Source organism: Halichoerus grypus, chromosome 5 (assembly GCF_964656455.1).
Source record: "Halichoerus grypus chromosome 5, mHalGry1.hap1.1, whole genome shotgun sequence".
Lineage (NCBI taxonomy): Eukaryota > Metazoa > Chordata > Mammalia > Carnivora > Phocidae > Halichoerus > Halichoerus grypus.
In genome coordinates, this window is record NC_135716.1 from 43,688,394 (window position 1) to 43,710,534 (window position 22,141).

A 22,141-nucleotide genomic window follows, 5' to 3' on the forward strand; every position below is an offset into this window, starting at 1 on the left:
AGAAAAAAAGAAGAAGAAGAATGTAGCAGGAGGGGAAGAATGGAGGGGGGGAAATCGGAGGGGGAGAAGAACCATGAGAGACAATGGACTCTGAAAAACAAACTGAGGGTTCTAGAGGGGAGGGGGTTGGGAGGATGGGTTAGCCTGGTGATGGATATTGAGGAGGGCATGTTCTGCATGGAGCACTGGGTGTTATGCACAAACAATGAATCATGGAACACTATATCTAAAACTAATGATGTAATGTATGGGGATTAACATAACAATAAAAAAATTAAAAAAAAAAAAGTTGGAGCAACCAAAAAAAAAAAAAAAATGTCACTCAATGATGGAAGAAATCTCTTAGCCAAGGTTGTCATTACTAAAACTTATTTGGAGAACCTAACATACTATCATGCTTCTTAGGAAAAATATGTACTTCCTCTTTACTAAAAAACATTAATAACTAGGAGATGAGCCTGCATCTTTTCAGGAAATGGCCCTTACTCCTACTGATTTGGGGATGGCAACATCTTAGGATATCCAGAGAGTACCAGGAAGCCCTGTCCTCCCAAAAGTATGTCTTCCATACAATCTAGAAATCAAAAATTCATTCACTTGACCATCAGCATTTTTTAATGAAAATGTCCTAAAGGGTCAACTCTCAGTCATTTACCTCATAATGACATAGCTTTCTTTTGGCTGGAATTATAACCTTACAAGTGACCAATAGTCCTAATTAGGAGTAAGAAACCAAGAGGTAGCATGGGGAATGTGGTTTCACTTTGGGCAGGCCTAGGTTACACCGGATTGCCAGGATGCAGGTAAGAGATGCAGGAAGGGAGAAGAAAAAGCTTCCAAACAAAAGGAGCCTGCTTTGGCCATTGCCCAGGTCTTCCTGGCACCAACTGGTGGTATGCAACTGAAATCATGCTCTCCATGACCTTTGGGGCAGGGGCTGACCTAGAAATGGAGAAGATAGTAAGTTCTATGAAATAACTCCTTACCAACTAAATAAAGCAATACTCCTTCAGGCTTTAGTACTTGCATAGAATAGGAAACCCAGGGAATAGTGAAGCATACAGGCAGAGAAAGAAAGATGAAAGAAAGAAAATATTAGGTATTACTCTCAGCTTCCTCATCTTTTAAAGTAGGTACATATTTTTTTAAAAAATGGTTATCAACTGGCTATATGACTTCCACTCGTTTTTTTTTTAAGATTTCATTTATTTCTTTGACAGAGACACAGCGAGAGAGGGAACACAAGCAGGGGGAGTGGGAGAGGAAGAAGCAGGCTCCCTGTGGAGCAGAGAGCCCGATGAGGCACTCGATCCCAGGACTCTGGGATCATGACCTGAGCCAAAGGCAGACACTTAACGACTGAGCCACCCAGGTGCCCCAATGTAGGTACATTTTTTTTTTAAACTACATAATCTCAAAACATTTCTATGGCTACACAACTGATTAAACTCTAGAAAGTGAGATTTGCTACACATAAATAATTCCAGAAAACAAAAACCTTACATTATCAAATTAACTTTTAATCAAGAGTAAACCTCTTACAGAGAAAGACAAATCAAGAAACAGACTCTTAATTAGAGAGAAGAAACTGATGGTTACCAGAAGGGAGGAGGGTGGGGGGTGGGTTAAATAGGTGATGGGGATTAAGGAGAGCGCTTGTAACAAGCACCAGGCGATGTATGGAATTGCTGAATCACTATATTGTACACCTGAAACTAATATAACACTGTACGTTAACTCACTGGAATTAAAATAAAAACTTTTTTAAAAAGTGTAAATCTCTTACAAACCAAAAATAAAACAATTCTTGGGCCTGTCATATTTAGTTATCACAAAGCCCCCACATCAGGAGCACCTGAGTAGCTCAGTCGTTAAGCGTCTGCCTTCAGCTCAGGTCATGATCCCAGGGTCCTGGGATCGAGACCCACATAGGGTTCCCTGCTCAGCGGAGAGCCTGCTTCTCCCCCTACCTCTGGTGCTCTCCCTGCTTGTTCGCTCTCTCTCTCTCTGCTCTCTCTCTGTCAAATAAATAAATAATATCTTTAGGAAAAAAAAAAGCCCCACATCTAAGATCAACCCACCAATCATACCACATGATTGGGCCAATATTTTAAGTTAACTTTTTTAAAAAACAAGTATTTGTTTAGGAATAAAGATTCAAATTGTGTCAGAAAAGAAATTCTCAATGGGGTTGAATTCACCCCAAAACAGGTCTCCCAAGTCGAGGATGTGTGTTTCATGTGAAGAAGGTGGGAGAGCATGAACAGAGGAGGGGAGTGGTGGACCACTGCCTTGCTTGAAGTTGACTAAAAACTCCATCTAACAACTCACATTCAAATCTTGCTCTGAGCTTTCTTTCCCTCTTATTTTTAATACAAAACATTAAATAATTAGTGAAGTGTAAAGTTCTAAGACAATTAACATTTCCATGTGACACAGTTACTAATTCAGTTATGTGACTACACTGGAACTAGTGTTTAAAAACATGGGTGAATTTTGGCATTTTTATCTTCCTACAAATCCCCTCATTCACTTGCCCATATATTTAGCCTGAAAAGAAGGAATGGATTAGATAGAATTTATTCTTCTGAATAATCTTTAAGCTGAAAAATGGTCTAACTGGAATTCTGTTTCCAAGCCACAAATGTCAAGGGTAATGTGCATAGCTGTATGTGTAGGTTGGATACACAGAGGCTTCTAGGGGCCCAAGAGCCAGTCTGGGACTTTGTGTGAGCACTAAATTCTCATGGAAAATTTAAAGAAAGAAAAGAAAGGCATCACTAGTGGAAATCTTGAGCCTGGGACACTCTTAGGGCTCTGGACTCTAGTAGCTCTCTATGAAGCAAACTTTTTTTCACTTACTAAAAACACAAGCCATAATGTATATAAATACTGATCACTATGGTGTATACTTGAATCTAATACAATAGTGTATGCTAATTATTTTTCAATTTAAACACACACACACACACACACACACACGCACACGTGCATGTGCATCTGTAAACATGTGCGCCATTTCCCTGTGTGTCACAGAAGGACTCCTGATGCTACTTCCTACTTCCAATCTACTCAGAAATACCCTGACAATTGGTCCTTCTGGTGGGAGGCCAGTTCTCTTTGTTCTGAAGGCAATCATGAGGTACTGAAACAAGTAAATATGATAGACAAAAAAACAAAAACAAAAAACGGTTAGCCAAACATTTACAAAGCAGGTTCAAAGTGAGGGCAATTTTTTTAAATTGGCAAAATATTTAAGTCAACATTTTTTCACCTCACTTTAAACTTGTTTTGGTCATCTTTCAGAATAAGAAATTAGAACTCAAACACAATTGGCCTGCCCAAGCATGAACAGGGCAAGACAATTTCCATAAGCTGTTTCCTTAAAAAAGATGTCCACTGTGCAAGAAACCAATCCTATTGGCATTCCATAACCATTGGACTTAATTAACCTCTGCTAATAATACAATCTAATTGTATTAAATAAATAAAAGCAATAGCATGATCCAACCTTGCTTTATTCCCTTCTATCTTCTTCCATCATTTAATTCGGAATAGACTATTGGTCTAGTTTGACTATTTTATGCAACTTAGCGAATGGAAAAGAGGTTTCCAAATGCCTGAACTAATCTGGACCATGATTCCACTGTGAGCTGTAGTTCTATGAACTGTGCTATCATCTTAGCTGAATGCTAATACAATATTCTTGTTGTTGTTCTGTTGATCTGTTGCATGTCAACTGCCACATGTATGGTGGTCACATATACCATTGAAAGTTCATGCCAATTAAAAATAAAATTATAATGAATTTAAAATCATACTTTATCTACTTATGATACCTTAAAACTATCTGAATTACAAAAATTGTTAATAATTACACAAAAGAAAACAAAACTAAACTTACATCCGTTTCGGTCTTCACTTTCAATTCCATTTCTTTCATGTTTTTTATACTCAGAGTCTTTGCCCTAGAATTCAGTCAGATCAAAAATAAAATGGCATTTCCTAATCACTACATTAACAATGAAAATGTAAAAAGGATGTCATTTTATCTTAACAATTAGAACTTATCTGTAATGGTTAAAATCCTACATCCCATTTGTTCATAAAACATTGGTAAATCTGTATTTCTCTGGGATCCTTGGGAATAGAAAATAACACTGGAGACATCTAAGTAGAGATTAATAAATAACAATTTACCTCATCTGGGTTCCCAGAGCCCCATATGTCCAAGCCACAAGAGGTAGATTGACCAAAAGAGTTATAAGAGAGTGTATAGTGTTTGGGAAAATCTTGTTTTAGGGGAAAAAGAAGTAAAGAGGGTATCAATGGCAAGATAGGACCAGATACTGATGAATCTACACAGATAGACTTCTACAGAAATCTCTTTATAGACTCTATAGAGGTAAAACTTAAAATTTTTTGAAGTATATTATTTCACAAAGAATTTCAAAGGAAGGATGAGAAATGAGTAGAAGCATTATCAGATGATGAACACCCAGAAAGTAGAAAAATAACTGGTCAAAATAGGGGAATGGTTTACAGATGTTCAATAGAAATCTTCAATTAATTATCTAGAGTTCTTCAATAAATTATCTAGAAGAAATTATATATATATATATATATATATATACATATATATATAAATCTGGCTTCTGAAAAATTAAATTTACTGAAGTTATTTAAATTTCTAAATGATTAGATTTTATGTAGCCATTGGATAATATATCCCCTTCACTTGATTTAAAAAAAAAAACAACTCCGTGACACAGTGTATGGCTATGGGTTAATTTATTTACTTTGATAGATTTTATATATTCTACTTTATAGTGTGGACAAGATATTTTTCTTCATTAAGACCAATATTGTTATATTGTTTTATATATATATATATATATAGTTATATATATAGTTATATATCATATGTAGATAAACGTTTTCTTTTCATCTCTAATTCTCTGATACCAACTAAAACATGAGCGTCGCACTAAATATTCCACAGAAATAAAAGTAACTGGCAATACCATTTACTTTGCTGTTGTGTCAAAATAGACAGCATTTAAGTAAGATCTTACCTCGGGAAGCGACCGATTACGATAGCTAGGGTACAGACCACACCGAACAGCAACCCCACGTTGGCAGCAAAGCATATCGTAAATACATATGTAGTGACCCAGATGCCCTGGAAGAGAAAGAGGAAATAGAAGATGCGAGCCCTTTGGTAATTCTCATCTTTCTCATGATTGCCAAATTCCTCACAACCTTATTCTACATTCCTGTGACCAAATCTCTCAGCAAGAATAGATTATTTTTAAAGTGGTGAACAGAAGCCCGGGAACAGAGAAACAAATCCTGGTCCCATCGGACTCCCAGCAGAAAAGGTGGGGAAAAGGCACCTTCTTTCATTTCTAGAAATTGCCAGCCCTTAGTTCAATCCCCAACAACACTTCCTTTCAGATCTATAAATAGTTAATGGTTAAAATGACTGAATCTAACACTACCAATGCCACTTTTAGATCAGCCACTATAGAGATTGTTATAATTTTATTTGCAAGGGGCGACTTCTTATGAAATTGTGAAAGCTGAAAAATCTGGGCCAACTTAGGCCTTGGGAATATTTCAAAAGATGGCAAGAAAATTCTTTTTCTCCTTTAGTTGGGATTCCAACACTATTACAGTTTTGTCCACCACCTGAAATGACAATCTATCACAAAATATTGTATTATAGTTGACATTTCTAAGTTTATTGTTGGCAAAAAAAAATCTTTAAAAACAAAATAATTTGTGAAATCCAGAAGGTGATATTTTCTAAACACAATATCCTGCATTTATCAAATAGTAGACCAACAAAATGTTCAAGCTCTCTCTTTTCTCCAAATTATTTGCATCACTTTACCTATGCATACAATTCTCAGTTGATTTCTTTCTATCCAGATGGCTATATTAGAACTTTAAAACATCTTCAACAACCTAATTCAATTTCAGATGCAAATGAAAAAGTTAGAAACTTCTCTATAATCTGAAGATAGCACAGATTTTTGTGGGGCGGGGTGAGAAGTTTGAAGCAAATGTTTCTAAATAGCATTTTTTACTCAAAATGCTTCTCCTTTGTATTATTTATCTAAATGGAGCTTGAGTGGTTCTTCATGATGGGCTATTTTGAAAAGCTAAGCCCTTGGAAGCAAATGGAGGGATTTTTATCTATAAAATTCCTTTTGATATAGAAGAAACAAACATTCTGGAGTAAAAAGAGAAAATATATTTTAAGTGTTCTCATGTTCAGATCTATCACCAAGAAACGTAATGCTAAGTTAGGACTTATTATGACATCATCCTCAGCCTGTCATCTCATAGGTTAGACACTCAGATGTTTTTCCTCTATTCAGGCAAAAAGACAATTATTTGAGTCTTTTATATGTATATGGTGTAATTTTTCCTCCCTACTGTATTACATTATGCTTCATCACATACAAAATAAGGCTGTAAGTTTTTGATCATTACGTCAACTTGCCATGATTGCTTTGTTTCTTACTCATCCCTTAATGCTGACTGAACCTGCCCGGGTGTGGCAGAATAATAATAAAATATTAATAAAGCTTTATAAGTCCAATTCCTCATGGCCAACCTCCATGATTCAATATAGCATAGGGAATTGAGGATCCTGGTTCCTGCCATTTAAAAAAACCACAGAGCCCAGAGGCCATGATTCATCAGAGCAACCAAAAATTTTGGTACCATCTGGTTCTATTTTTAAAGCATATTTACTCTCCCACAACATCGTCTATTGTAAGTTGGGTTCACAATGCTTAGTTATTTCCTGGGGCTACATTTATAGCTTTGAAAAAAATATCAAATGTAAATTAACAACATAGCCAGTAAACAGTTCTATTGGTTAGAGTAAGTCCCAACACTATTCTGTAACAATTTCTATTAAAGATCCAAATGTTGGTTGTCACAGTTATAAGGAATTTGTTAACTCCCAGGCTCCTATTTTTTTTATTATGTGTTCCCACTTGATCCCTCCTCTATTAGCACTCACAGCCCCTAAACACAAGCTAACCCCAAAGCTGACCTCAAGTAGGAAATACATAAACACATAAACCCTTACACATTTGAGCAGCTACTCAAATCACTTCACCTCTTCCCGATCTGTTCTGGTGATTGATATACATTATATTTCTGTAGATGTGAATTCTATTCCCACTGCTCAGTTACTCAAACTCAGCTCTGAGCCCATGGTCTCCATTTTGGATTCCTATTTCCTCATTACCTCAGACAGGGTTTTGATCTACAGCTCAAAGTGGAATCATTATTAAACTATAAACAATTTAAAGAAATAAAAATTTCTAACTTTTCATGTGATGACTGCTTATATGATTTTTTTAAACTTTCAACCTTCAAATTATTTTACATATATACACATCTTTGGTAACTTCACTTCCACGATATTTTAGGTATATTCTATCTATTGAGTAATCTGGACATATTCTGTCTACTGGGTAATATAACCTATATCCAAAAAAGTCTGTGTAATATTCTCACTATAAATGCTATGCCCAGATTGTATCCCAATCACCCATGGCTTCTCACTGTTGAACTCCTTAGCAACTAAGAAAGACCTGTCCACTTCAACCTTAGGAGGCTTTGTCAGGCTAAACCCAACACCTCATTCAACCATCATTCATCTGTTAGATCCATGTCATCTTTCTCAACCATACTTTTTGCCCACACCATACTATTTACTCCAAATTTTCAACTATCATCTCTATATAGGATACTACCAAGTCTGAGCTATTAAACCATTTTTCAAACTGCCAATATCTTCAAACTCAAATGCAAACTCATTAAATTCACCCCAAAATCTCCCCTTCCTTCAATGTTCTCTCTCGGTTTTAACACTAATATTCTTCAAAACACTACAATCAGAAACGGTGGAATTATATGTACTATTTCTCTTTTTTCATCTACTTGTCCAATCATTTCCTATCAACTATTAATTTAAAAAACATCTCAAACCATACCCCCTTCTCAATTCATTGAGAATGCCCTAGTTCACACTTTACTATGGCTTGCCTAGACTATTCTGACAGCCTCCTATTTAATTACCTGCTTTTGTTATCAGCACTGTAAGCCATTTGCTATACTGCTGCTAGGATTACCTTTTTAAGTATAGATTTAGATAGGATATTAAAGGCACTTTTACTCTACTACCTTCTATTGAAATCCATCCAAAACAATATAAAAAATGAATATATAGGGAGGAAAACCCACGTTCAATGAAACAAGAACATGGTCACAACTCCTAACTACAAAATATGGTGTAGATTTCCCAAATACTGTGACATTTGTAAGATATCAAGGAGGACACTGGAAGCCAACACATTTACCCTCAAATTTCAATCAATTACAGATTTCTTCATGAATGTCACAGTTTTTAAAAATCTATATAATAATTTTCTGATAAGAGTTCTAAGTTCTGGGGCGCCTGGGTGGCTCAGTCGTTAAGCGTCTGCCTTCGGCTCAGGTCATGATCTCAGGGCTCTAGGATCGAGCCCCACATCGGGCTCCCTGCTCGGCGGGAGGCCTGCTTCTCCCTCTCCCACTCCCCCTGCTTGTGTTCCCTCTCTTGCTGTGTCTCTCTCTGTCAAATAAATAAATAAAATCTTAAAAAAAAAAAGAGTTCTAAGTTCCTGGGGGAATGGTGGGCCACCACAGAAGAAGGAAATGTACCCATATGATACCTATTTTATACCATAGAAAGAAGAGCAGTAAAATGAAATGCCAGTTGTCTCACTTACAACCTAGCTTCCTAAAAAGGAGACTGACGGAGATGAAGCAACATGAAGAAGGGAGAGAAGACAGCAAGTGTCAGGTCACAAGAGAGCCTGTGACTGTGAGGTTTTGTTTCAACAAGACAAATCTGATGATATACCTAAATCAGAGCTGTGGACTGCTCCATCTCAGTTCCTACCTCCTGCCCTCCCCACATTATTTTTCAGCAAATAACTAGGTCTACTAAAAATGCATTATAATCATAAAAGAATCAGTAAGGGCCTTATTCATAGAGATGGGGAAGGAGACAAAATAACAAAACAAAGACAGAGGATAGGTTTAGACATGTAATAGGCAATATAACCCCCCAAATACACAAAAACCCTCAAAAATAGATGTGAAGATTCAAAGAAGAAAAACTATATTTTAAAAAAGGAAAACTGAAAGAGATTTAAAAAAACAAGCTGGAAGAATTTAGAAAAGAATGTGGATGGAAATAAAAACATTATAGAGATAAAAGCCATATTTAAAGCTAAAAAAAAAGAGAGCGAGCAAGAGAGAGAGAATCACAACTAGAAATCCATAACAGAGATACAGTAAATAGTCCAGAAAAACCACACACAAGCTCCCAAAAATAATCATAGGAAAATGTATAGATACAAAGAAAGACAAAATAAAGTCAACAAATACATAATTCATTAAAAGAACATACAGATTTGAAAAAATACTCAGAGATGTATTAGAAGAAAAATTTTGTATGTAATCCTTAATTCTGAGATCAAAAGGATGCATCACTCTCATAGAAACTTGAAGCTGGGTGTTCAACCCCAGGAAATATTCTGATATTATTACCAAACATCATGGGCAAGAAAGAACTTCACTGAACATCCATGCAGAAAAACTAATTCACATAAAAAAACAAAAAAAAAATCATGTTGAGCTGTGATTTCTCTATCCTATCCCTCAATACCTGAAGATAGTGCCAAGTCTCAAAAGTCCTGTGGGAAAGCATTTTAGACTCAGCCAATAACTTCCTTCTAGTATGGAAAAAAAACAAACTGACATGTAGATATTTTTACCATCAGCACCTCAGGGAATATAAAACACATAAGCCTTTCTTGAAAAACTACTTGATGATGACATACAGAAAACAAAGAGATGAATTGAAATAAGTAACTTGGGAATAAGAATCTGTATTCAAAAGGAAAAAAAAAACCCTAAAGGTAACCACTAAATGCATTTAAACAATCTTCTGTGTTCTATAACTGAATGACATCATCTTCCTGCAGTGACGTTCCTAACCAGAAACTTAGAAGTAGTTCTAGACTGATGCACTTTATATGATGAATTGGTGGTGAGGACAAATTAATGCAATCTCTCAAATATTTTTCAACTCTATTTCTTCCTCTTGAACTTCTTGGTCTCAGTTGTGTTCCAGGCCTTCCTCACTTATTTGGCTGACTACTAAAGCAGTTTCATCCATCTTCCCCAAATTACTCAAGTGACCCTTCTGATACATAAATCTTATTCCTATTTCTCCTATTGGTGATGTCTCACTGCCTTCAGAATGAAGTCTAGTCTTCTTTATAGGACATGAGCAACCTTCCCAAGTCTAACTCATTCTTAACTTTTGCAACTCCATTTGTTACTACTCCCACCCTCACACTAGAGGTTCTACTCATCATTTCCTGGAAGAAGCCTTCCCTGACATCATTTCCCTTCCAATATGGTAAGGTGCTCCCTCTTATGTAATTAATGAGTTCCTTAGAAATACCTTTATCGTAGGGTTATCAAATAGCTTGTTCAATAAGTCTGCATCCTCTAATTTCTCTATTTCCATGTGCTACCTCACACACAGTACCTTAAAAAAGTCACGATCCTCCATGAGTCTGGCTACTTTTAACCCTTTGGCCTGCCTATCAAATACTGTTCCTTCAAGTGTCAGTTCAAATTTCAGCTCTGCTGTCAGACTCTTTCATATGGACCCAGTCCAAATTAAATGCTCCAGCCTCCATTTTTTCCCCCAGAACTAAGCTTGTACTTTTGCTTCCAGGTCATATTGTATCATGCCTTGCATAATAAGTTGATGTGTCTATGTCTGCTTCCTGCGCAAATATAAGTGTCTGGAGGGGACAAATAGTTCTTTATTTATCTTTGCATTCCCCATGGCACCCACCCCTGTACTTTGGTAGGGTAATACTGAGCCTTGGAAGAAGTATTATGAAAATAGGCACCAATACAAATAATCCTGAGCAAAGAATCTGAAGGAGGGGAAATATATAGATAACTGCATTTCAATATGGTGAATGTCATAATAGAGCTAAACAGAGGGTACTTATGAAATACTTTACCCATACTGGAAAGGGAAAGTATTTTGGACGTTCCTGCATAGATACATTTCTCTAGAATAAGTATGTTAAACATTTCTGTTAGTAGAAGCCACACTTGATCATTGTTCAGTAAAATTTAATCTCTTGCTGGCAACATTCTATTAACATAATGCTCCTCTCAATATAAGCCCTTCAAAACTAAATTCATGAGACTTTGTATTTAGAAGGAACATGGTCACTGTTAATATGTTCAACCTATATTAATGCAACACATTTCTTACCAGTTAATGATGGTTTTTCATATCTGTTCTATTAGTGTGTACTTCCTTGATGAGCTTCATTTCCAGGATCAATTCATAATGGAAATTGAGAATCCCCAATCCATTCAAGTTAGCTAGCATTTCATTAAAAGTTCTCAAACAACACATCAATCAAAATTTGACAAAATTCCATTTCTGTTTCTTATAAAGACATTTTATATTTTAATGCCTTTAGTAAGAGTTTGAAAAAAATAAATGGTAGCTTATGAAGTGCACAAGTCTCAAGTGGCAAAACTATTTTCTGCAAATAAAAATATTAAAGTTGATTTTGCAATACATGTTAAAGCCAAAGAAAGAAATTTTAGGTCAAATTTCTACTTACCCAATCGATTTTATCCACATTCCAATATTTTTTTAAGTCCCGAAACTGTATTAGCATTCCCTTCAGTCCCACGACAATAATACTTGCAAGAACACACTACAAACAGGAAATAAGTTGGTGAAGAAATAAGATAAAGATTTTAATCTGAATTTAAAATGACCAAGGTATTTTTATGTCTTTGTTTGTTTTTAAAGTACTTACTAGAGAAAAGTAATCACCATTTAGAAGATTAAAGCAATATTCATTTTGTTTAGAACCTATTATTGTACTTTAGGAATATAGTATCAATTCTAGAAAATCACAGTCTAAAATTTATGCCATTGTAAAATACAAGAAAGAAAAAAAAGAAAAGTAATGAATTATAAGGGTGCATGTTATAAAGCTGAATGTCCTCTTAACTTTAAAATAATTATCCACTGCCATCTGAAGTTTGTTGCAAAAAATTAAGTATTTATATTATATATTTCTTTATAATTGCCTTCAACACCAATTATCTGGTTTCACCTGAAGATATTTATAACTCTCTTGAAAAGTGAACTTGATTATTGGAAGATCCTGCTGTGGAAATGACTGATTCTCATTATATGAATGAAGATTTAGAACAAGAGAGGAATGAGATGGTCTTTGGCTCTCTGAAGATCAGGATCTTACTTGGGTCACTTTGGTGCCCCAGGCTTATGAAAAGCACACTGGTGTTCTGAGTCACTTTGTATAAAGATATCAAGGGTGGCAAGATGTATTTTGTTCCCTGCTCCCTTGCCCTACCCACATTTTTCTAACAGTCCAAGTTCTGATAAAATTCTTCCCAAGTCTGTGTCTTATACCAGAGATTGCCCAGTTCCACCCTCCAAACGAGCACAGAATAAATCTAATTCCACAATGCCATTTTTACACATGGGTGTAAGAAACACAAAACAGTCAAGGTCCCTTCCCATTCCTTCCCTATCAAATGTGGTCTCTGTCCACCACCCCCTCCGTTCAATCATTACTTCTGTCACATGGTTTTCAGATGTAGGGCCACTGAGGTTACTCTTCTAAGACATTTTAATATACAGTGATTTCATTTAAAGTTAAAAAGTAGATAATGAAAAAGTACTACTGTACCATGGGCAGCCAGTAAAGCAAAGGTCCTACTGAATAGATGACTATCAGGACAAGAATGCAAGATATTAAACAAGCCACCTGTAAAATACAAGACAGATGAGAAAGAAAGCCTTGAACTTTATTATTCCAAAGTTATAGGGGGAAATAAAATTCTTAGTTCATCTTGATTATAAGAGACCAAACGTTGGTGCATGATTGTTAAATTGCATAGACTACCATTATCTATATTTTGCAGCTGAGGGAACCCAAACATGACAGCTGACAAACTGGTGCAATCAAATTAAGTCAGTGATGGGAGAAAAGCAATTCCACACAAAGAAATAGGACACCATCAACTTTTATCACACATCACAGAAATGGCTTTTTTTGTTTAATAGTGAAAGTGACATTTCAATTAAAAGTCCATTAGCCTGTTGTTGTTCAGCTTGACTCTCCTCATTTCCTAGCGAGTTGTTTGAATAATAACTGAATATGCAGCTTAGGGTTTTTCTCCGGCTGATGAAAAATTTCCACTGAAGCACTTACTCTCTTTGGAGTTCTTTGTTAGGAAGGGTTCTAGGATGAAGCAGTTATATGGGATTATAGGAGCAGTCTCTGCAGTGAAGTAAACTTAACTTTATTAATCCTGAAGAGTCATTAATACCATGTTCCAACCAACTCAACTTGCTGACAAAAGGCAATTCAGAACACCTGACTCCTAGCTACGCTCCACTTGATGGAGAACCTGATTCCACATAAGCAAATGTGCATGACTTAGTAAAAACATTTAGATAACTGTCAGCCTAAGGAGAGAAAAGAGGGCTTCACAGGACCACAGAGATGCCCAGATATCATTATGGAGATAGCAAGTGAATCAGGATCTAGTAGGATGGCTAAAATTAAAAATAAATATGTAAACAATTAATCAATATCAAAGGTTGGCATGGACTCAAAGCAAGTGGAGTTGCCGGACATTGCTGGTGGGATGCAGCAGAGTATAACCACTTTGAAAGGAGTCTGACAGTTTCTGATGAAGTTATGCATACACTTACATGTGTCCCAGAACTACCTAAGAGAAATGAAAACATATGCCCATGCAAATACCTATATGTAAATATTTATAGCAGCTTTATTCATAAACACTAAAAAGTATAACTGAAATGTTCACCACTTGGTGAATAGATAAGCAAATTGTGGTACATCCATACAACAGAATATTACTCAGCAATAAATAAAAAGAACAGACTATTGATATATGCAACAGCATGAATGAAACTCAAAACCATTAACCTGAGTGAAAGTAGACACAGGTTCCTTTCATATTAGTGGAACTCATCTCTAGCACTCCCCAGCATATAAAGAGGAAAAAAATCCTTCTCTGGGAAATAAGTCATTAGGAAACTAAAATCACTTATAAAACAAGTCATAGTATACCAAACTGTTACGGTGATCATTTAGGAATAACTGGCGATTTTACGTAAGAATTTTTAAACAACAAAATATGTCTGACATTCCACTAGGCTGGAGAAAGCCCGGTGTCAGAGAGCAGCAGATCATAGGATTCATTCAGATAGCTCAGTAAGTGAAGTATGTTTATGGAAAGAAAAGGATACCGAATGCAAAGGTTTATTTATTTCATGACAAAGGATAATGAATGGCATGCACCCCTTTTGTGGGACTCTTCACTCAATTCACTTACAAGTGAAATGTCACTTTCACTATTAAATGTACTTGAAAATAAAACTCTTAATCTTAGTTGCAGATATGAACTTTGGACAGCTACAGTCTAAACTCCTTTGGAAGGGTTTAAGGCACAGGGAGGCAAAGTGACTTGCCCAAGGTCATAGAGTTTGGGAATTAGAAGGCATATGGATTATGAGCCAAAATGGGACCCATAAAGCCAAACATATTTTAAGGTTCCTAAATATCTTATAATACACGGAAACTGTTATAGAAATCACAACCTAACTGAATGATTTTATTTTAAGACAGTAAACTGCAACTACCTTTGGGCTTTTCTCTAACATTTAACTGACCTTTTGTTTACATGATGCTTTGTAGGTACATCAACAATTGTGTACTCACTGAACTACAATTTCAGTCATTGTCAAAATAAGTCAAGAACTAAATGGATGTTACTTCCAAAGGTGACAAACTATGGGTGAAAATGATTATTTGTGTACCTTCGATGGTAAGTCACATAATGAAATAGACCATATAAGCAAATGGCTTAACTACTTCAAAGCACTTGCCTCATCCCTGTTGATGCTCTAGTTCAAAAGATAATTGTATCTAATTGGACAAGAAATCTGTATCAGTTCTGCCCAGTGTATCTACTCGTCAGGCATAGAAATCAATAATATAATAGTTTCTGCCCTCGATGCTCTCAAAATACTGACATTCATCGTGTCCTCAATCAAGACCCCCAGATGCTGAAATGTAGATTTGTAAAAAATCTTTGAGATCATGCAGTCCAAGCCATCATTCATAGATGGCCAACTCGGTAACTGTGCACAATGGTTGAACAGCGATCAGATATTTGCAGTGCCATCCCAGACTTCTCTAACTTCAGGTTTCTGGAATAACACAGTTGAGCTATATTTTCAAGTATTATCCAGTTTCTGAATATCTGTTACTCTGCATATGAAGTGCTGCTTTTTATATATCTCTGATCTACCAAGAGAAACATTTTAAAGGCAAGTTGCAACCAAAACAAGAAAGAACCTTGTTCCTTTTTTTTTTTTTTTTAAGATTTATTTATTTGAGAGAGAGAGAGAGAGAGAGCACGCACACCGGGGGAGGGGCACACTGGAACAGAGAGACAAAGAGAATCTCAAGCAGACCATCTGCGCTAAGCGCAGAGCCCAATGCAGGGCACAATGTCATAATCCCCAAGATCAGGACCCAAGCCAAAACCAAGAGTTGGATGCTCAACCAACTGTGCCCCCCAGGCGCACCCGCCTTGTTACTCTCTTTCAAACTTCAGAAAACAAATGCCACCTGAGTGCCCTCTTCTTAATAAGTTTCAGTTTGGCTTATACTGTTAACCAGTAATGAAAAGGGTTCACACCCTTAGTTATGCACAGGGCAAACACTGTCTAGGTATTTTACTCTTCGTCACCTCTTTCCATGTCATACGAACTAAATGGCTAGAGTTTTTTTGCTCTAAAATCTAACTACTCATATTGAGTTAATTCTGCATAAAGGATAATGGAATCGGCAGTTTCTTCTTTTACATTACTATCCGTCTGGTATATGCTGTAGGTTGCTTACAAAGATGATTCCGTATTCGTGCTACCCATACCTATATATATATAGACGGCTGGAGGAAGGGTGAGGTGCCAGCCATTTCCTTCCTAAATGGGTGCTAAAGAATGCAAAGTCGGTCGACTTTGTGCACAGCTTTGTGGAAAGTGCTGGAATGGCAAAAGTGGAAAGGGCAGCAGGAGAGAGAGAGGATACTGGGTAACTACGGCTACAGTTAAGAAGCTTTAAAGAAGTTGGAGTCAATAAGCCAAATTTGAAAGACTCAAAGAATACAGCTTGGCAAATCAGAGCCTAGAGGCAGCTCTCAGGGTTGCAGAAAAACTTCTGGCTGTGACCAAGCTTCGCCTGCAGCTGATGCGGCCTCTCATCCTTCATGCTTTGGTTATGCCTCCCAAACTGCCGGCACATCACCAGGGTATCTGCTCTGTTGGAAACAAAGGGAAACGCGTAGGGGAGAGAACCCGGGCACACTGTGCTCCCTCCCATATTACCGTGCCTCAGAGGGAAGGACGGAAGACCTGCAACACTTCTTCGTGCTCTATGTCTAGGCAGCACCAAGACCTTCTTATTCCTAGATACCCATGCTCAGCATGTCACATCTTAAGGGAATCACTGTAAAAAGGGTTTCTACGTGTGGAGGACAGAAATATATTGGCCTCGGGGGCCTGGGTGGCTCAGTTGGTTAAGAAGTTGCCTTCGGCTCAGGTCATGATTCTGGGGTCCTGGGATGGAGCCCCACATCGGGCTCCCTGCTTGGCGGGAAGCCTGCTTCTCCCTCTCCCACTCCCCCTGCCTGTGTTCCCTTTCTCGCTGTCTCTCTCTCTGTGTCAATTAAATAAATGAATAAAATATATATATATATATAAAAAAAAGAAATGTATTGGCCTCTTGGGCACCTGGGTGGCTCAGTCGGTTAAGCTTCTGACTCTTGATTTCGGCTCAGGTCATGGTCTCAGGGTCCTGGGATCGAGCCCCATGCGTGGGCTCCATGCTCAGCAAGGGGTCTGCTTGAGGTTCTTGCTCCCTCTCCCTCTGCCCCTCCCCCACCCCACTCTCTCTTGCTCGTGGGCTCTCTCTCTCTCTCAAATAAATAAATAAAATCTTCAAAAAAAAAAAGAGAGAAAGAAATGTCTTGGTCTCTGACCACGGCACTTGGGGTTAAATGATTAGTATCTTTTCTTATTTCAATTCAAACATTTTAATTTAATTTTCGAAAACACTGAAAGGCTTTACCACCAATGCTCTTGTACGTAAAATGTTCCTAAATGCACTAATATAGCCACATGTAGCTCTTGGGCATTTGAGATGTGGATAGCCCATATTAAGATAGGCTGGAAATGTAAAATACACACCAGATTTTGAAGTCTTAGTACAAAAAGAAAATAAAATATATCACTGACAATTCTTAGATAGATTCTTTGTTTAAATAATATTTTGACTATATTGGGTAAATCAAATGTATTATTAAATTAATTTTAGCAGCTTCTGCTTTTTAAAATATGACAACTAAAACATTTAAATTACCTATGTGGCTCCTATTACATTTCTACTGAACAGTACTTTCCTAAAGTCTGTGATCCTAAGCCTGGTTTCAAATGGGATTTTCCTGACTTCAAATGTACTGTATTAAGTCCCAATAAAAGCTGCATGGCTTCACCTATCCCTTTTAATGTCAGCAAAACCCACTAGTTTTATCATTATCAGATACTTTCATTTCATTCATTCTTATCACACATAGTTACTGAACACCTACTATGTGCTGAATCCTGGCTAGACACTGAGGATGTAGTGAACCGAAGCAGACAGGGACCCTGTTTTCTAAGAGCCTCAGTCAAGGGTAGAAGGCAGGCTTCAATCATATAAATCACACTGATGAACGTTTAATGTCCAGCAGAGCTAAGGACCCTGAAGAGAAGAACAGTTGTGCCAGAAGCAGCAATGGGATCCGAAGCATGGGAGGAGTTATCTTAAAGGGTAAGCAGAGGCAGCCACAACAGAGGCCACGACAATTGCCCACAGGAAGGAAGAAGGATCATGGGCCCGAGAGCTGGGACAGAGGAAGAGAGGAGTCTAAGATTAGGCTGTAGAAGGAAACACTCAGAACCTTGTAGGTAACATAAAGGTGTGAATTCTAAGACTTATGCAAAGCCTTTTAAGGGCTTTAGGAGGAAATAATAAGTTCATATTTACATTTGAAAATGGTAACTTTCTACAGAAATACCAATAATATTTCCAAATAAGAAAGATTCTATTGCTGAAATAATTAACAATGGAAGGTGGTTCCCACTGCTCCTTTAATTAGTTGTCATTAGCCTGAAAGTTAAAGAGCTCTTAGGTCTTCTAGATTAATTTACTGGGGATAACTCTAGTTCCTAAAAGAGACAGAGCCATTTAAGGGGTTGTTTTGTGAAGTCTTGTCACACAGAAAACGGGTTTCACAAATAGCCTATTTAAAACAAAACTTTTGGGGTGCCTGGGTGGCTCAGTCGTTAGGTGTCTGCCTTCGGCTCAGGTCATGTCCCAGGGTCCTGGGATTGGGCCCCGCATCAGGTTCACTGCTCTGCGGGAAGCCTGCTTCTCCCTCTCCCACTCTCCCTGCTTGTGTTCCTGCTCTCGCTATCTCTCTCTCTGTCAAATAAATAAATAAAATCTTTAAAAAAAAAAAAAACTTCTAAGACTTGGCTTCCCCAAGTGCCTTCTTCATGTCAGTTATCAGTTATACCCACATATCAAAGGTCTAAAACAACTTCCATGGGAAAGCATCCTCATTCTGGGTATACCCATTAAATCAGATTCCTTCTCTGTTCAATATAATGGGAATTGTTGAACTGATTAGTGACCATCCCAACAAGCAAAACAACATGAAAATACTCTCCTGCTGAGCTTTGTTTCTCTGAACTTGTGTTTTGTTAGATTTCTTTCATTTCTTCTGAAGTCTAGGATAAAACACCATGCAGAAAATAACTCTGAAAAGTCATTAGAAAAGTTCTGTTGCTCTTATCATTCAAACATGTGGCCCGCACAACAGAGAAAGCGGCCCCTCCATCCCCACCCTATCAGTCGAACACATGTATGTCCAACTAGAATGGTTAAAAAAAAAATCCAAGATTTAAAAATAACGTTTTCTCAACGTATTTTCCCCTTAGACATTCAATCTTTAAAGTTACAAAGATTAAAGAGACAGTTTTGTTACTACTAAATTAATTGGAAAAGTAGTAAAAGCCTAAGGAAACTCCAGGTCTGATACACACTCAGGTGGAAGACATCTCACATTCCAACCTTCTCTCGTCCATGTGATGGATGAAGATGCTAACCTGTTCAACATCCCCAGCAAGTTGGAGGGGCAACTTGGAACAGAAACTGCCTTTACTGCATTGCAATCAAACCAGGATGTTTTAATATTAAATGTCAAACAAAAGGTTCTGGAAAGATTTTATTATAATAAAAATATTTAACGATAATAATAATGCCATCAATGATCATTGTTAACATTGAAGGAGTATTTATTTAGTGCTCAGGCTTTGGGCAAACTAAGCATGTATTAACTCATATAATCCCTATAACAAATACTTTACCAGCCAAGTCCAGTTAGGCTAGAGAGGTCAAGTTACCTTTGTTAAGTCACTCAACTACTAGTGATGGAGCCAGACCACAAGCCCAGGCTCTGGTATGCCCTTAGCCAATTTCTTTATTTATCTAGCCTGAACATGAAGAGAGGAAATCGAATATACTCCCCCCTTGTGAGAAACCAGGTGGAAACTACTATAGAATCCTAGAATTTTATAGATAGAAGTGTCTTCAGAGTCGGGGATGATACTGAGTACACTACGTCTTAAACATTCAAATTTAGGGCGCCTGGGTGGCTCAGTTGGTTAAGCGACTGCCTTCGGCTCAGGTCATGATCCTGGAGTCCCGGGATCGAGTCCCGCATCGGGCTCCCTGCTCAGCGGGGAGTCTGCTTCTCCCTCTGACCCTCCCCCTGCTTGTGCTCTCTCTCTCTATCTCATTCTCTCTCTAAAAAAAAAAAAAAAACATTCAAATTTAGCCCCCAAACACTTGAGAGTCCAGTTTGCAAGTGTTCATGCCGGTTCACATGATAAACCTATGCTTGAAGTCACTAGCTGCATAAAAGCTAATCAAACTGTCATGTAAAACAAGGTTGAATGAGGACGTCACATCTCAGCTCATGAGTTGTGGCAATTATCTCTGAAATTATTATACATTCAGAACTTGTTGCTGCTTCCTTTCTGCTCCACGGTACATTCATCAGTAATTTTATTAGTTACATTTATGCTATATTTTAATTTCCATTTACCCATCTTTCTCTTGCCACTTGCCCCCAAGGTCAAGAACCATATCTTTTTCAAATTTATTCTTCTACAACCCCCCAAAATGACTTAATATAAAGTAGACCCCTAATAAATGTTTGAATCATCACATAAAATGTTTTATAAATTCTCATTCAATTCCAATGTTAATAAATGTGAATTGTTTTAATAATGGTTAGATGTTAATATTAATTTCTTATAGTAACTTTACATCTGCATAAATTTTTGTATATGGAACAGTACTTAAAAGTGCAAGGTTTGAGGTTGAGGTTGATCTATTTGGGTTCAAATCCCAGCTCTGCCACTCATGAGCTCTGTGACCTGGGTAAGTTATTTTAACCGTCTTTTCCTCAACTCTCTCATGTGGAAGCTGAGGATAATAATTATACCTCCTCCATAGAGTTGCCTAAAGGTTAAAAGAGTCCATTTATATAAAAAGTATGACATATTTAATATATGCCTCCACCAATGTTCCCACCATCATCATCATCAAAACAACATCTTCATTATCACCACTGTCTGCCTACTGGTACCCAGCATAATACCCGGTATATAGCAGGCTCTCAACAAATGTTGAATTGATTTAAGTTCCTAAAAATATATAATTGTTTCCTTAACCTAAAATGTGCACAGACGACTTCTCACTCGTGTATATACTTGTACATCTCTATAGACAGAAATGTCAGCGTCAATGACAGATTTTACATATAATTGATTTAATTTTATTTAAAGGAAATGAACAAGAATGGAAAATTTTCAAATTGGTTAGATTACAAAACACAAAATCAGCAGCACCACTAGAGGGAGCTTTATTCAAAGATTGCCAACAATAACCCAGCCACTAGCAGGATTTCTGTCTGCTCACTGAGTCAACTGGGCTTCTGGAAGGATCATTCACAAGAGAGAGAGAAATAGACTTTCTTGAAACTAGTTAAAAAAAAAAATTGAAGGAGTGAAAATATTCTCAGGACTAGAGAGGAGCTCAATTTTCCCCCTTTCCAAAAAGGAGAGCAACCAGCAGTTTCTTGGTCCATCCTAACATTGAAGTTACCTGTGTCTTCGCCCCTGTGCTGTACAGACCAGCAGTCCTTCCCATGGCGGCAGCACTTGGTATGCAGAAGAAAAATGAAGGAATCACATTGCTGAGGCCATGGGCCAAGAATTCCTACAAGATTGATAATAAGAGAATATATTACTTAATCACAATCAACTTTTGGAGACCACAGGGACATCCTGTCAAAGGATGAGGCTCGTTTGCATTCAATTTCTGTGCTCCCCATTTGTTGTGACTTAACCATTATTTAAAAAAAAAAAAAATAGCTAACTTTTATTGAGTGCTTACAACAAGCCAGAAACTGTTCTACGCATTTAATGCTCATAACCACCTTCTACGGAAGTACTCCCACCACTCCACCAATGACCTCCACAATGCTAAATCCAGTGGTTATTTCTTACCTACCTGACCTAAAAGTGGACTCTGAGATAGTTGCTCACTTCCTCCTCCTTAAAGGTTCCTTCTAGGTCCTTCTAGGACCTCATACCCTCCTGTTTTCCTCCTACCTCCCTGGCCACCACTTCTCCATTTTCTTTATGGTTCTTTCTCATCTAACCAATCACAAATATTGGACCACTTCTCTCTCTGATCTTAGCTACCCAAATACACATTGACAACTCTCAAATTTACATCTCTAGCCTGGGCCACTCTTCTGTACTTCAGAC

At 37.3% G+C, this 22,141-nt stretch overlaps 1 protein-coding gene across 1 annotated transcript in view; it reads right to left on the reverse strand.

The window, feature by feature from the left end:
- SLC26A7 (solute carrier family 26 member 7) overlaps positions 1–22,141 on the reverse strand; it is a 107,869-nt gene that overhangs the window by 17,087 nt on the left and 68,641 nt on the right. Inside the window, exons 8-12 of the mRNA XM_036107284.2 lie at positions 21,474–21,587; positions 12,849–12,926; positions 11,745–11,840; positions 5,076–5,182; positions 3,905–3,968 (exon numbers count right to left, since the gene is read on the reverse strand). Of these exons, the coding sequence (XP_035963177.1) occupies positions 3,905–3,968; positions 5,076–5,182; positions 11,745–11,840; positions 12,849–12,926; positions 21,474–21,587 (459 nt within the window). The remainder of the gene's footprint in view (positions 1–3,904; positions 3,969–5,075; positions 5,183–11,744; positions 11,841–12,848; positions 12,927–21,473; positions 21,588–22,141) is intronic.